The 16,994-nt window shown below is 33.2% G+C and overlaps 2 protein-coding genes across 5 annotated transcripts; both read right to left on the bottom strand.

Moving 5' to 3' along the window:
• Nucleotides 1-1,858: 1,858 nt before the first annotated feature.
• LOC102620135 (gamma carbonic anhydrase-like 2, mitochondrial) lies at nt 1,859-5,171 on the bottom strand. Its single transcript, XM_006493156.4, has 2 exons — nt 4,656-5,171; nt 1,859-2,448 (listed from the first exon to the last, which is right to left on the bottom strand). Exons 1-2 carry the CDS (start codon nt 5,056-5,058, stop codon nt 2,072-2,074), a joined length of 780 nt encoding a protein of 259 aa, XP_006493219.1. The 5' UTR covers nt 5,059-5,171; the 3' UTR covers nt 1,859-2,071.
• Nucleotides 5,172-11,457: 6,286 nt separating this feature from the next.
• Nucleotides 11,458-16,576, bottom strand: LOC102619676 (truncated transcription factor CAULIFLOWER A-like). Of its 4 annotated transcripts, none has more exons than XM_025093423.2 (8): nt 16,125-16,576; nt 15,938-16,016; nt 14,297-14,358; nt 13,125-13,224; nt 12,903-12,974; nt 12,716-12,757; nt 12,315-12,385; nt 11,458-11,793 (listed from the first exon to the last, which is right to left on the bottom strand). In XM_025093423.2, exons 1-7 carry the CDS (start codon nt 16,310-16,312, stop codon nt 12,320-12,322), a joined length of 609 nt encoding a protein of 202 aa, XP_024949191.1. In that variant the 5' UTR covers nt 16,313-16,576; the 3' UTR covers nt 11,458-11,793; nt 12,315-12,319. The 4 variants fall into 4 exon arrangements, with proteins under 4 accessions (XP_024949191.1, XP_006493217.1, XP_024949192.1 ...); XM_006493154.4 differs by having other exon boundaries at nt 12,315-12,391; nt 16,125-16,574; XM_025093424.2 differs by having other exon boundaries at nt 12,903-12,944; nt 16,125-16,571.
• Nucleotides 16,577-16,994: the final 418 nt, after the last annotated feature.

Here is a 16,994-nt window from a genome sequence, read left to right as displayed (position 1 = left end):
TGCCCCCTTTTTATAGATACATGGAGTAAATCATGGCCATCGGATTAAAAACAGTTTGGACGCTCATGATTGCGCCACGTCATCAGTCAACAGTCCACGGTTTGACCACGCGGATGAACAGTAACACAGTTTGACCCGACTTTGAACAGTAACGCGGTTTGACCCGGATGAACAGTAACGCGGTTTGGTTGAAAATAATCCTGTGTGATGCATGCACCGTACGCGAGATTTTTCGTCCACTGATATGCTGCCACGTCACCATCAACAGTACATAAGAATTTTAGTCCAACAGGATCGTGACACCTCATTAGTCAATGCCACATCATCGGTCAATGCCACGTCATCATCCGTTTATGTGAACAGTGTCGTGAACAGTAACGTATACAGTACCATACACGTGAATAGTACTGTACATGTGAATAGTGCCATTTTTCCTTTTATGCTCCTCCTAAGGTTTTCGACCGTCCTGAGTTCAAAAGTGATGTCCGTTTTGCCGTCTGATCTCTCCTTTATTGTGAAATGACTATAATGCCCCTAAAATACATAAAATACTTAATTAAAATAAAACACATGTAATTAAATCACAAGAAGGTTAAATATATAAAAGTAAGGGTTGTTAGTAAGACTTAAAATGTAAAATGACGGTTTTCTCCTTTATAAATATGCATTTTCTAACACTCAACAGAGACCATTGGTTCGAGTCGAAAACTTGGTGCAAAAGGGTAAAGGATCATTTAGTCTTATATGTTGAAGTTAGTGTCTATTTAATTTCTATATTTCTAAAAATATCTCAAAACATATATACTGTTATACTATTAACACCTCTATCATTATGTTTTGTTCATTTTAGCTTATTTTTACAATATTACTCTCTTACAATAATATTTCTTTTTTTTAGTATATTAATATAAAGAAAAAAATTAAATTACCAATTTAACTCTAAAAATAAAATAAAAATAAGGAAGCTCACTTATGTCAAAAAAATTAATATTGTAAAAAAAATTAAATTACCAATTTTTTTAGACATTAATAGAAAAATTAATATATTAACTCTTCAACAGAGTGTTCCACTATATATTCTTTTTGTTTCTATTTTATTTTTTGGGACTAAATTGGTAATCTTATTTTTTTTCTTTATATTAATGTCCAAAAAAAAATATTATTGTAAAAAATGTCCAAAAAAAATAAAAATTATTGTAAGAGTAATATTATAAAAGCATACCAAGAGGAACAAAAAAAGGCAGGAATCTCAATAATTTAACGATAGAGATGTTCTGAGATATTTTTAAAAATAAAGGGACTAATAAATATTAATATCAAAATATAAAGATTAAACGAGTTTTTACCTGGTGCATAATCATAATCTTTTTAATTGAGAATATGCTTTAGGTTGTTGAGACGTGAGAGCACAAATTTGAGTCAGTATTTAATGTTAAGAATTTTTATTCCCCTTCTAATTGGTGTAGGAACAGATAATCTCACATCTATATCACCCAAATATTGATGGGGTATATGGATCTGACTATAGGAGGAAACGGTAGGAGGAATGGAAATCTTAAATGTCACCATGAAATTATTCTAAATTAGAAAAAAAAAAATCTTTGATGCTCTTAGTACACTGCTCCATTTTCATTTACTCCTTACTACCTGTATGTTTCAACATAGAAATTTTAAGTTGTAAAATAAATATGTCAACAAACATTATGACTAGCTAGGAGAAACACAGTAAGTATGGGAGACTTTGAACATAGCGGTGCATGGATATAAAAAATTGCACTTGGGCAGTATAATCAACGTTCCTAAGCTCAATATGGTTTGAACCACAAGCAAAGGCATGTACAGCTACAGATGCTGTGCATACCATACCAACAGAAATTTTTTTATAAGTTTCTTCAATCAACCTACATTTATATCCCATGAGATTTAAAACTCTCATCCAATTCATTCAACAGCCAGCAAAATCAAATTCAGCGACAAGGAATCAAAAACTTGCTTTGTGTGTTCTGAAGCTGCTTATTTTCATGCGCGGAAAGCTGCAATTGATACATGAATAACTGGACACTGAAAATCATTAGATAGTAATCCCCAAGGACTTTTTGAACTTTTCAACTTCCAAATATACTGTCGAGTAAGGGAGGAACTCTGAGAAATGGCTTTTGCTCAGATCGTTAATTGCAACAGCAAGTTTTGGGATTTCCAAGGTTTCTTCATGGGTCAAAGTCCTGACAAACCTTGCTGGATTGCCTGCCCAAAGCTCACCAGTTGGAATTCTCCTCCCTGGGGGAAGAACAGACCCAGCTTCAAGGATAGCGTGCGTCTCAACCATAGAACCTTCCATAAGGATGGAATGCTGCCCGATAATGCACTCTGGCTCAATTGTGCATGAGCGCAACGAACAGTACGCACCAATTGTGACAAATCTCTCAATGGATGTTTCTGCCGGCAGCCCTGAAAAATAGAAAGAAGTTGCGGAAGGGATGAACTTGATCTGTTAGTAGATCTCCAACAAGAAAATACATTTTCATTCCCAGAGAATTTTTAATATGACAAATTGAATGCATTAAAAATTTCACCTAAATTGATAGCATGAAAAATCCAGCGCATACAATTCACTTACTAGGTTGTTCTAACAGATTCATATCATCACTTATTATTGAATATGTCATTCTTTTCACATATACCACACGAGCCCACAATTTTAAAGTGGGAAGTAAGAGGAACAACAATGAAAGGAAAAGGCGAGCATAGCCCTTGGGAATGGCAGTCTGGATGATGAACCCAACTCTTATCAATTTTATGGAAGTTTACATACAAGCTATATACAAGCTATTGCTTCTCGGACAAGACATCTGCAGATCAATCAGCAGAGAGACAAAACCCACGAAACTGAAAAAATGAGTGATGTTACACATTACATATAAATAAATTTAAAAAAAAAAGCCCTCCACAAGATTCTGACACTGTAAAAATGAGCTGAAGTCAGGCAAAGATTGGCAAACAATCATGACAATGCAGGTCCCAAAGTTCGAAAGTCTCTCCACTTTATTAATAAACTCTCCAAACAGTGCTAAAATTAAATCAGAGATAATCTTCAAGATGGAGCATCATCATACATCAAAACTACGCACAGAATCATTTACACCGAGTTCAGTAGTATACGTCCTATCAATCCAGCTGATCTACTAAAATGGTAAATGTCCTATCAGCCCAGCTGATCTACTAAAATGGTAAGTAGATACTCACGTACTTTCCAACCAAGTCCAGGAAAAAAAGCACAAGTTCAATTCAAATAAATGAAAAAGGACAGGACGTATCTAACACAAGGAAAACAAAAAGAGTGAGAAATCTCAATATTTGAGAAATTACATTGAAAAATTTTACATCAGAGCTTGTGTCATCTAAATTTTGCAATACAGTTCAACTACTCAAATTGAATAAAGCCACGACTAAATCGATGCTTAAAAATGCATCATTAACTAACTCTAGGCCCGTTTCAATCATTGATGTAAAGATCCAAATCCAAGGAAGGTGTACAAAGGAGTGGAAATATAGTGCAGCGAGAGAGATAGACTAGCATAACAGAAAGTGGACAAAAAATCAGGTACAATTACTGGGCAAAGACAGAAGAAGCATATTCATTTAACTTTCCTACAGGTTGCAGGTTATTTTTACCAGGCATATATAATTTAGATGACTAAATAAGCAATACTTGCAGTCTCAATGTCCTCCTCTCTTATCCAACATAATTTTGAGGAATGCGGGGTAATCACTACAACATAGTAGAAATCTTTCTCTAAGCCATTTAAACACTAATTGCATTATATTCTAATACATACTGCTATCTCTAAGTATCCAGCTACTCTACGATTCAAACGCTCTAAAATTTATATTCAGCGGCCACGAGAGCAACTTTATTGTAGTCTTATTATGTTAATTAGTGACATGAATTTCGATACACGATTATTCTAAGATAGGCTTTGTTCTTTGTATTAAAAATCTATTTAATAAAAGCTAAGGCAATCAATATGAAATGATATCTCAAACAAGAGACTTGTTTACTGAAACAAATGCCATTACCAAGTCCCTTTCCAGCTAAAACAGGGTCTCAGATGATCCAAAATTTAACCCTCTTCTTCAAAAACTACCAGCTTCGTAATGCACTTGAGCTTATCCAAAAAGAGTATTCAAGAAAGATAAAGAATGAATTGCCACAATCCTTGGACGCAAAATACCATTTCTGTAACATTAAACTTCACGCTTACAAGTTAAAATGTGAATGCAGCACTAGCAAAATTAACATTTAATGTTACAATTATGATATTGCAGCTTATGCATATGACATTGCATTGGAAAATCCATGCTGGTAATCTCACCAGCCCTAGTATTATGACCCAGAAAGCTTGAGAAATAACATCCTAAAAGCCTATTTATGGCTCGGTGACTACCAATTTGAGTTGTCAAATTCATATGAAGAAGTTTCTTTTAACTCCATCACCACTTAATCTCTGACCACAGTTTATTGACCAGTCCATTTTCACTAGTAATAATAAGCAACTAGGCAAGCGTCTCTCAGACTCTCACATTCTAATAATTGAAGAAAAAAAAAACATAAAAAGGGCAAAAAGTTGATTAAAAATAAAATTAAAAACCCTAACCGGTAGGAGAATTCCAAGCCGCGTGAAGTACACATCGCTCTTGCACATTGGAGCAGAAACCGACGGTAATCTTATTAAGATCGCCACGTAGGACAGAGCCAGGCCAGACGGAGGCTCCGTCGCAGACAGTGACCTGGCCGGCCAGGACAACGTTGGGAGCCACATAGGCATCGACCGCCACCTTCGGAACCCACTGGCCCAACGGTATTATCTGCCTCTGTCCTCTGTAGTCCCACTTCACTCGATCCGCTGACGGCGTTATGCTTTTGGCGTCTGCCTTCGTTGTTGTCGCTGTTGCCGTCGCTGTTGCTGCAGCTGACGTGGAAAATGCTCGGCGGATGACGTGTCCATGGGATAGCTGCGTGGTTAATGCTCGCCTCGTGATCCGGGCTAGAGCCGCCATTTTTTCTTTTTCCCCTCTTCTTGTTTTTCCAGTGAAAGACTGAAAGTTCGATCAAGAGAGAAGGCAGTTCAGAGAGTTCAGGTCGCGAGAGTGGAATTGAGAGAGAGAGAGAGAGAGGTAAAAAGCATAATGGACCCTTTGGGCTTCAATTTTAAGGTGGTCCGGCCAAAAATATTTTTGGGCTAAATTAATCTTCTTTTTAGACCCTCTTCAACAATTTTATGATCATTACCCAGCATAAAATTTTATTTTGTACCACGTCACGGAATACAGTGAAGTGGCAATATAAATTTTCCAGCTGAAACCCCACCTTAGTAGTGCCACACTTGATTATTGACCACAAATATGGAATCACTGTTTCAAGTTGACAAGCAAAAAATATATAGTGGATATTCTCCACTTTGTTGTAGATAATACATGTAGCTAGAGTAAATTAAAGTAACATTGTCCAAGTTGTAAGACTCCAAACAGGCAAAAACATTCTCGTATCCTTAAATACCATAGTTGAATTAGAGTACATGCTGGACTAGTTCTTATATTTGAGGTTAAGTATTTATTTATTTTTTATATTTTGAAAAATATTTCAAGACATTCTGTTATTAAATATGTGATACTTTTATTCTTATTTTTTCTTATCTTTTACAATAATACCATTAGTACTATTTTAAAGACATTAATTAATTAATCTATGGGAAAATTTAATTAACAAAAGTAACATATAATTATTTATTAACAAACTAACCAATTATTATTAATATAAATGAATTGGTATTTTTCATACCTTACAATAACATTCTAATTTTTTTTAAAAAAAAATTAATACTAGCTAACTTAAAGCCATGTTAATTTGATACTCCCTGCATTTACAATCTTGCTAATAATTATTTATAATAAAAAATTGATTTACCAAATTAATCCTAAAAATAAAAAAATTATATTTAGTTTTATATTACTTTTAAAGTTAATTTGTTAACTAATTTTTTTATAGATAAATTAATTAATATTCCCAAGAATTTTGTTGCAAGTGTATTGTTTTAAAAGTAAAGAAAAAGTAAGGGTATGAGTATAATATATTTAATAGCAAGAATTTCTTAAGGTAGTTTTAAAAAAATAAAAACTTGATGAATATTTAGACAAAAATATAAACACTAAACAAGCATTTACCAAGTTAAATTATGGCTAGATCGCACGTTGAAGAAGAGAGGACTATCATGCAGTGCATCTATTACATCTCAGCTAGCTAGCCATAGCCTCCTATTTTAAAGAATATATAAAGTGCAATAGGGTTTCTATCTTTTATCCCCACTACCAAAAATGCAATGTGTGATACATGTTTTCAATTAGTCGACGTCCGATTTGTTGTATATCAATATGGTTAATGGTTTGGGCGGTTGCTTTAATACAGATAAGATTTGATGGATATGGATACTTGAGGCAACTGTAAACTGAAATTGGTATAAGAAGATCGCAAACATCAGGTAATTGAAACTGAAAGTGATTCCGAAATCGATCTTCACTTGTTGAACCATCATATATGCTGAAAATTGGTACAAGAGAATTGTAAAATTAGTTCAACAATTCCGATCATGAATAAGAACATGGTCTCTCATGTGCAGGCAACCGACGACTAGATTGTTATGCTATTAGGACGAGTGATTCGGTTGTTGAGTTGTTGTTGGGTGGCTTTGGTGTAGGATTCAAATTGAGATTGAAGAGTCCAAACCAATTTGGTTTTTGATGATTTAATACCTGGATACAGTACAAAGTGCTCCTCCAAATTCTAAACTTCAAAACACTAAACTTGCCATTAATCGGTGGTTGTTGGTGTGCTTGGCATTCATTTGGTGCTTCTTGGCCATTGATTGGTCATGAATTTGTGGCCATTGATTCACCCATCTCCATGACGGCAGCAAGGCAAGAACCCTAATTGTATAAAGCAACTACACTATTGACCAGTGGCTGTTCGATTTAAAAAAAATATTTGCAGCTGTTAGATTGAACAATAAAGCATCCAATGGCTCTGCCAAATAAAGACAAAAAATATGGTATGGTGCAACTGTTGTAACATAGGTGTATCTCATGATTGTGATAAAAGTCTATATATGAATATATGCTTTAACACAGTACTTGTTATATGGCAACTGTAACTTTGATAGATTTTTTTTTAAATATTAATTAGTAGTATACTTTTCTGCTGACTAAATTTCTATTTTTCTTTTTCAATTTTTTAAATTTTTTTCTTCTTAATTTAGTTTAATAAAATTATCTTAACTGCTATATTCACCATTGAATTTACACTTATTAATTTCATCAGTTATTTGGCTATAATGCAAGCATACACATACATTCCTTAATTTATGATTAGGGGTATAAGGGAAAGCAAATGCTTTAATTTTAAGAGAAGGCATCTAACATTTAAATCCAAAGCCAATGACTGAATCAGTTGTTAACCCTAATTTTCTTTTATATAACAAACTCTCAATCTGCTGGATAAGATCGTGCATCCCTTTGTTGACTTTGGTCATCCCAGTTTCTGGTGATTGCTTTATCACCTATCCATAACTTAACTATTGATGCCGAAGAGAAAATGAAGCATGAAATCCATTAAGCAGCATGGAGCACGAGCATAGAAAGAGACAAAACTCCCAGAACCAGGAACCAAGTAAAAGTGAAAAGTAGAAAAAGACAAAAGACCAAGAATCAAGAACCAAAACCCAGGAACCAAGCAAAAGTGAAAAGTAGAAAAAGACAACCAAGAACCAAGAACCAGGAATCAGGAACCAAGAAAAGTCAAAAGTAAACCCAAAAACGAACAAATAAAAGGAAACATAGCCTGCAACATACAAGGAAACAAAGCGTAATAAAATTCGAATTAATCTAGAAGCTTCGAAACCTACTTTGAGAATGAGACAAAAATAGACTTCAAATAAAATTCTAACTAAGTAGGGGAAGTCGATAAAAATTAGGTATTAGTAAAGACTTAGAATACCAAAAATTTGTATCATAAATAGAGAGCTCCAAAGGTGTAGAGGCAAGCCAAAAAAAAAAAAAATTGGCGAGAGAGTAGCAAGACAGAAAAACTATGTTATAATTGTTATTTTATAGTGAATTTGCTTTCTTGACTCTTGTAGACGTAAGCCAAGCGCTGAACCACGTAAATCTTTGGTGTTTCCCTCTTTATATCATCCCCTTTATTCAACTCTTCAGTTGACTAGAAATTAGCGTCAACAGATTGGCGCCGTTTTTGGGGAAGATATAATTAATTGCAAACAAAAAATCATTCAACTCAACATTATGAGCCAACGAAGCCACCACAGCCATTGTAATTTACCACGGGTCCCCAGCCCCTTAAGGAGGTAGCGTAGCAACATAGGCCTGCTCCCACCACTTGCGCAACAAGTGGCTAATTTAACACAAAACATGAATTTGGTACTCCAATACATAGAGGGTCAAAGGAATCGAGGGTCTGCCCTGCCAATAGAGGAGCAACAGCAGCATCACCAATATCATGGCCAATATGATCACGAAAAGGAAAGATCTCAAGATGGCACACGAGTCAAGAACCATGCCAATCACGCTAATTATGAAAAACTCGATCTACGACAAGCGTTGATCTCTACAAATCTACGAGAGAGATTAAATGAAAAATGCCAGTTTAAAATCTAATCTAGAGGATGTGAACTTGTTGAGTCTAGTGCTGACTCGGCAGGTTTGGAAGCAGAGTTGCGAAAGCTCAAGAAAAGAATAGATGATATTGAGAAAACTCTGGTTGGACTATACATGGAGGAGATAGAACCTCCTTTCACTAAGGACATATTGGATGCCCATCTCCCTCTAAAATTCAAAATACCCTAGATAAAATTATACGGAGGAGAAGGAGACCCGACAGAACATCTAGAAACTTACATATCTTGGATGGAGGTGTAAGGAGCATCAGGAGTAGCCATCTGTAGGGCTTTCTCGCTGACACCTACGAGAGCAACGCGAAGGTGATATAGAAAGCTAAGACCAAGATCAATTTCCTCATTTGCCCAACTAAGTCAAATATTTATTAGCCAATTTGTTGGAACCAGAGACTATCAGCTTCCACTGACTCATTTTCTGTCGGTTAAACAAGAGAAGGATGAGTCACTGAAAGATTACATTACCTGCTTCAACAAAGAAACTGTAAGGGTAGAAAACTATAGTGATGCAGTAGCCTTGACTGCTATTATGGCCGGATTACAATTAGGAAAATTCCATTACTCACTCGCAAAAAACCCACCAAGAACTTTCACAGAGTTGCTATTAAGAAACCAAAAGTATTTAAATGCGGATGAGTTAACTAATGCGAAAAGGAGGACAAATTTAGACTTACAAAGAGTGGGAGAAAAGAGAAAGAGAAATGAGGAACAAATTGAGAACAAAGAAAAAGCGAGTAGGCAAAAAAAAAAATTAATGTCTAACAACTATTAAAGAATATAATTAACCATCATTAAGGCATATCTCTTGTCTTGATAAGCATTTACATTGCAAATGTTCACAATTACTTTTTATATGTTTCTCCTTTGGATATTGAAGCATTATACCTTTCACATCCTTTAAAGCCACTCTAAATAAATGAATAGGAATATATTTGAAAGGAGACTAAAAATCAACCCATCCCCTTACCCTCAAATCATTAACTACTATGCGAGTGAATTTTTAGACTAGTTGTTTATAAGACATGCTTCTCCTAATATATAATAAATGTGTTTTTGGGTTGAAAAATTAAGAACCACGACAGGTTATATGACCAAAACATATAATATATATAATTGAGTTATAAGCCATTAGGTTCTTCTAACTTGTTAAACGCATTTTAGGATGAAGTTAGAGTTAAAAAAAATCCCGAAAAAATTTAAGAGGTCCCATAACTCAGTTTAGGAGCTCTCGTACTTAGAGCTGGCAAAATTTGACACGACCCGATTACCCGACACGAACACGACATAAATAAATGGGTATGGGTCGTCAAATTTAACACAATTATTAAATAGGTCGAGTCCGGGTCAACACGATTTTTTTCCGTGTCGGGTTAGGGTTAAAATTCTTGACCCATTTACTTGATCAATGGCCCGATTATATTTTCTATTTTAAAATAATTTACATATTCTGATAATTACAACTCAAATATTAGAGATGATTTTCTTTTTTTTTTATTCTTTAAAATGGTGAATATAAACACATTGTTTTATTTATAAAATTTTACATACATTTAGAGTTTCAATAGTGTAAATGTGTAAAAATTGATAGACATGCATATTTTATAATATTGATATATAATATTATATATATATAATTAAAACATCAATAGTGTAAATGTGTAATATATTGGTAGATATGTATATTTTATAATATCGATAAATTATGTATGTATGTATGTATGTATGTATGTATGTATGTACGTATGTATGTATGATAGTGTGTAAATATTTGATGCAACTTTGGTTCAATATATAGATATTAAACGGGTTATTGGGTAACCCGATTATTTTCCGTGTCGGATTTGGATCTCAATATTTTGACACGATTATTAAATAGGTCGGGTTTGGGTCGAACTAAATTTGACACGACACGATACAAACACGACTCGATGACCCGTTTTCCCAGATCTACTCGTACTAACGATATGGAATATTACGTATGTTGTTGTACGTCATGCTCAAATACGTCATGAAAATATCTTTCATGATATTTAATTGCACGACCACTAAGCCCTGCAAATATTTTATCTCATCTCATAGTAATTTTGGACCCCAGGAATCAGTGAGACAAATAGTATATAAAGAGAACTTACTTTGAATTGAAGACATAGAAAGCCAATTGAGTTAAATGGAATCACAGCTCGACAAACGCAACGGCAAATTGATCAAGGCGACGTTGTATCAAGCGGCAGCCAATCCATCGCCACCTCATGTGAAATATAGTTCTAGCAAAGTTATTATGCCCGGCCAAATCCTATCCTTTTCAGCTGCTTCATATGATGAATTAAGCATCGATTCAAGAGCTGCTAGTTATATTTCATATGTCCAAGAACGTTTTAGGCTTGAAAGAGGTGATTGAATTGAATTGTTCTATCAGAACTTCAATCACATAACATACTATGCAAGTATTCACTTGTTATACAAGTATGAAGTTCTATTGAAATAATGAAATCAAATTTCAATACAAGTTGTCTTCAGTTTGTTTGGTTATGATTCATTTCAGGAATATTATTTCCAATTACTGTGTTCCAAGTCAAAAGGAGTGGTTCCCCCTACGGGCTTGCCTCGAGTACTCAACTAATATCTTTGGCTCTATATCCGACTTCAAATTCATACACTGCTAATATATGTAATTAAGTCATATCCCTATTGCTATAAATGCACGCGTGACATAAAATTATTAAAATATATCCAAATTCATTCCTTATAAGGATTCAGAACTCAACATGGTTAAGTATTTAGTAATCAAAAGAAATGTTCTTGTCTATGCTTTTCAAAGTAGGAATCACGCACTACTCCCAAATTAAGGTATTGAAAGCTGATCTATAATTACACAACATTGTGCTGGATATTTTATGAAGTTCCCAAAGCTGAAGTAAATGAGCCGAAGCTAGCAAATTATTAAATCGTTCATCATCACCATAGTTCAAGTAACTGATCATCAAAGCTACTGTATATAACGGGTGGACGACAATTATTTGCTGATTAAGCAAGTTCTGAATCATAAAGCAGCCTGCAATATTCAACATCATTGAACGTATAAGGTATAAGAACATATCATCGGAGGAAGGTAAGAGCTTAGAGGGTTGATCGATTTCTCTAATAGATCGATTTCTCTAATAGATTGATTTCTCTGATACTCATTTTAAATAGAATCATTGGCCTCTTACCTACTAGCTTAGGTTGCTGGGTTAATCGATTTCTCTAATTAATATGACATCGAAGTCAAAATATCAATTCCCTCTACACGCAATTAAACTCTTTCAATTATTTCTGCTCACTTTCGGGTGATCTTATCTTTTGGCCCATCTCCAGTCTTTGGTGTCTAGCCATAGTCTACATTTCGGCTGTTTAAGACTTGTCTATTATTGAGGCCTTACCAATCATCTTAAGCTTTTGGGCTAATCCATTTCTCTCTTAAGATATATTTCATGTATCATGTCATATCCTCCGTGTAAATTTGTAATAATTTTAATATTTTATAATGAGAAAATTAGAAATTCTTGTAACAAGGCTTAACGAAAGCAATTTTACCTTTACTAATTTGTTGGAATGCACCACAAGCATTGTTCTTCAGCTTCTGTTGGCGCCATTTCATCATACATCTTAATCTCATAGTACATAAAATAAAATAACAATTAAAAGAGAAAATTAATTAGCTGCATTTGAACTGTGATATTCAAGGTAATTATATGCAAGTGAAAAAAAAAATAAAAGAATAAATAAAGCTAGTAGCACAATATATAGAGAGAAAAACTTTTCAATCCGTGATTAAAGTTCAGAATGGATTTACAATGCCGTAAATCAATTTTTACAATGTTATAAACTAATTTACAACCCCAAAATCCTTTAGAATTTTAATCCCACTCTGATAATATGCATCTATGCGTGTGTGTGGGTGGGTGGGTGGGTGGTGATAGAATTTAAAGTCTTACTATCTTCTTAAGACGAGAGCTCTCCTCTTGTAACTCTTTTTGCTGCATATAAAGAAGAAACATATAGTTTTTTTTCAATTCATTTCATCTAGCTTTCAATTTTTTGAGCAAATTATAATTAATTAAGTAATGCATTTATCAAATGAAGCTAGCTAGCTAAATTTCGATTAGGTATATCATATCTTACCCTTGTTTTAAGCTCGTTGATTCTCTCTGCAATCAACCGCTTCTGTATAGTATAAACTACCAAGTCATCGTGCTCAAAGACAAGAAAGTATTATTCAACATTAACAAAAGATGGAGCCAACATTAATATATAATGTTAACAAATTAATTAAATATATAATTTTGTGTTCATAATTTATAATAATATTTGAAGAAGATATATATGTGTATAATAGATACATACCTTTTTAGAGCGAATGCGTTCAACTCCAATCTTTAGTTGTCGCTCTAGTTTTTTTAAGTCTTTTATACTCAGTGAGGATAAATCTTCTCCAGTTAAGTGCCTGTAATAAATCAAAAGAATTAATAATAATATAGGCAATCAACAAATGAATATATATATATATATAGAGAGAGAGAGATTCTTAGTTGCGAGCTTCTGCAACTTATAAAGTGTTAGGTCCATCCCATTTGAATGGTTCATGTCTAAAGATTTATAACTTGGGTAATTAAGTAATTAAAGAAAACTTAAAGCGGCTAGATGAAATTTTCATTTAAATTACATTTTGAAAAGATTATATAAAGAGGAATGAGTGGAGGCGGCAGTAGCATTAAAACAATCATAAAAGGACGACTGAGGGAGAGAAACACAGTGGCAAATTTTGAGTTTTGGGAATAGTGATTTCAAAATTTTATTAGATGATTTAGCTTTAATTTTTTTTTAAATTTGGAGAGTAAGTTTCTTGCATCGCTCTCTATAATTTTACTAGTCTTGATTTTTATTTTATTCTCTCATTAACTGTTATTTGATATACTCACTTATTATAGAGACATATATTAAGTTGTTACTTTAAGCCAAGAATATTGAGATTTTTTATGTTATTAGTCTCTAGTATTATATAGAGAAGAATTAGTCTTGCAATCCCATTAATATAGTGAAACAATATATCGAACTACTATCTCATGATTTTTCGCATTTTGTTTTTCCGTGTAAAAATCTATATCTTTTATGGTTGGTTTATTATTTTAGATTATGTTGGTTTATTTTCTACTTATTTATTTATGGTACACATCCTATTTTAATTACACAAAAAAAAATGATTTTACTTTTACTTAATTTACAACTGTTTGTGTGAGTTTCTTTCCCAACATAAAGTACGTATTCATACTATGAAGGGGTTTATAATATAAGTGCATTTATGTTTTTCTCATTCAGACATGTTATCAAATTGTGCAACTTAATAAAATTAGTACAAACACAGTATTAAACGGAGTCATTTTTTAGTATACTAAAAAATAAATCTATTATACCACACGTCTTAATCAGCGTGTCTTTGTAATGAGATGAGAGTGTCGGCAAAGTTCAATGATTACACACAGATATACATGAGTAGAATAACTACGGAATTAGCATACCTAAGCCTAGCCTCCATGGTCTCCACTGACCTTTCTAACTTTTCAATTTCGCTTTTCCATAACTGCAAACGACATAAAAAGCACAAACAATTAAATATTTATTTATTACAGTACGAAATAAGCAATGACTAAATAACTAACAACAGAGATTTAAAGCCCCTCTCAAGTCTCCAAGCATACGTGATCGGAATTCGAATCTCTCACCTCTCATTTTAATTCAAGAGATTTCACCTCTTGAAACCTTTATGATATATAAATACGGGTAAAATTATGTTGCAACTGATCATTGAATTCATGATTACATAGTTACGTAAATTAAATTTAATATTTGATTGTAACTGTGGTACCATACCATAATTATAACATAACTGAAACTTATAAATACATATATAATAGATGCTAGCCTTATCACTGAAACAAAGATTTCATAGTCTTTGAACCATGAATTTATTTAACTATTGAATGAAACATCAGTTAATAATCTGTACCTCGATCGTTACTTTCTATATAATTAACCATGGGACTTCAATGCATATGCATATTAATTCGAGCTTTGCCTTCAACATATAGAGAGCTAAAGGCTTTTGGGATGCAACCGATCAGATATTTACAAATAACAAAACGTAGAAACATGTGAAAGACCTCGAGCTCAGGAAAATCAGCAGTCCAATAATAAAAAAGAGATGAAAGTAGAGAATAGTTAAGAGCAACGAAATAAATTTTAACTCCAATATTTTAGAAAGGAGGCTTGATAATTAACTTGAAAAAAAAAATCTTATACAGTAGTTAGTCAAACTTAGCCAATTTAAGCAGTTAACAGCCACGAAGTCATCTATGCAAGTCAACACTCTCAACATCAGCTGTATAAAAACTCATAGTCATGAAAGTGCATATTTTCCTTCGTTAGGACTAATCTGTCTAGTTCATAATAGTTATGTTTGAATTTGAAAGATACAACCATTGTAGATGAAATTTTTTAATATGATTTTAGGATGTGTAGATCCTAGGATTGGGCTAATTATCAGTTAATTTTTGTACTCTTAATTATTCATGTCTCTTTATTTTTGTAAGTGTAGGATCTAACTTTTTAAAGATAAAATAGTATTGTTGTTTTATATAGCTAAAATTTAAACAAATCCGACATACAACAAATAAAAATGGAGAATAATTAAGTATATTTTAGTTGAAACAGATGTATAACAAAAAAGGTTTTGGATAAGCTATTAAAATACAAAATTACTAATTGACTCCTATCCTAGGATATATACATGTATATCTTTATGTACACACACACGCACACACATATAAGTGACGGCAGTGAGATGATAGAGACCAATGAAAGATATATGAAAAAGCAACAATAAAGATTTTTGGTTTCTGAAATCAGGAAGTCAAGCTCGTTTTCAGTTGAATAAAACTGGGAAGCTTTAGAAAACCAATTAAAACATAAGCTGTAGCCAGCATCATGATCTACTTTATTCTGAAAAAGCGTTCAGTTATTTGTTTTTTTTTTCTTTTATCAACAGCTCTTTCTTTTTGTTTTGTTTAATTCAAAGCTTTTCATTATGATGTAATATTAAGAAAAAAAAAAAAAAAAAAGCGGGCATGATATACAAATAACAAGTCGAAATGATAATATACCTGCACCAATCTTGAGCGCTGGTCGGCTGAATTAAGCTGCCCTACTTCTCTGCGATACCTCGCAATGATTTTGTCCATGCTTCAACACGAAACAGAAACATTAACTTACATGTCCAAATAATTAACAATTAATATAATACATATATAGCAAGATCAATTAATTAAGTAGGACGAAGGGATAACTGACGTGTGATGATCACTAGCATAATGATAAGCCTTTCCAGAGGGAGAGAAGATGACTAGGGCAATTTCAGCATCACAAAGAACGGAAAGCTCAAAGGCCTTCTTTAAAATCCCATTTTTTCTCTTTGAGAAAGTCACTTGCCTGTTTGTTTTGTTCTCTATCCTCTTCAGCTCCACCTTCCCTCGCCCCATTTCTCAACAACAACAGAATACAAAAAGTTAAAGAGACTCTTGGACTTATAAATAAAAAAATGCTCTGCTGCTTTCTTCCTTGCTTTTGAAAAAGCATCTAATAACAGGCTATATATGCAAACACGCCCATGCAAGCAAATATGAGCTCACGATCCATTTCTATTATTAAGTTGGTAGGTGAGGGGGTGTGGGGGAAGAGGATATGATAAGAAAGATATCCCCAACTTTCTTCAAAACCACCAATCCTACACCTTTCATTATTATTACGCTGACTGACCCCCAACAATTATTACATACAATATTTGTTCATCATGCTTGACGGTTCGGGATAATATATATAGCGTTACTATTTTAATTATCACATGCTTAGTTTACAACAGTAAATTTTGTGTTTAGTAAATAAATAATCCCTCAAGAACCACATGAAAACTCAAATCTTCTACTTAGGCGTGGTTAACAAAGCCGTTGCCTCGAAAATATTGAACCAACATTTTTAAAATTTATAAAAATCGATTGGTTTGTATTAGAAAAAAATAAAAAATAAATAAATACAAAGTAAATTACGGTTTAAATTTAAAAAAGGAACCAACTCGATTTGGTTCAGTTTGAATTATTATTTCTAAAAAAGTCAGACAATTCAATTATATTCAGAACCGAACTGATCTTCGCCCACACCTACTTC

The sequence above is a fragment of the Citrus sinensis genome, chromosome 4 (genome assembly GCF_022201045.2).
Source record: "Citrus sinensis cultivar Valencia sweet orange chromosome 4, DVS_A1.0, whole genome shotgun sequence".
NCBI lineage: Eukaryota > Viridiplantae > Streptophyta > Magnoliopsida > Sapindales > Rutaceae > Citrus > Citrus sinensis.
This window is presented reverse-complemented; position numbering and strand designations above follow the sequence as displayed.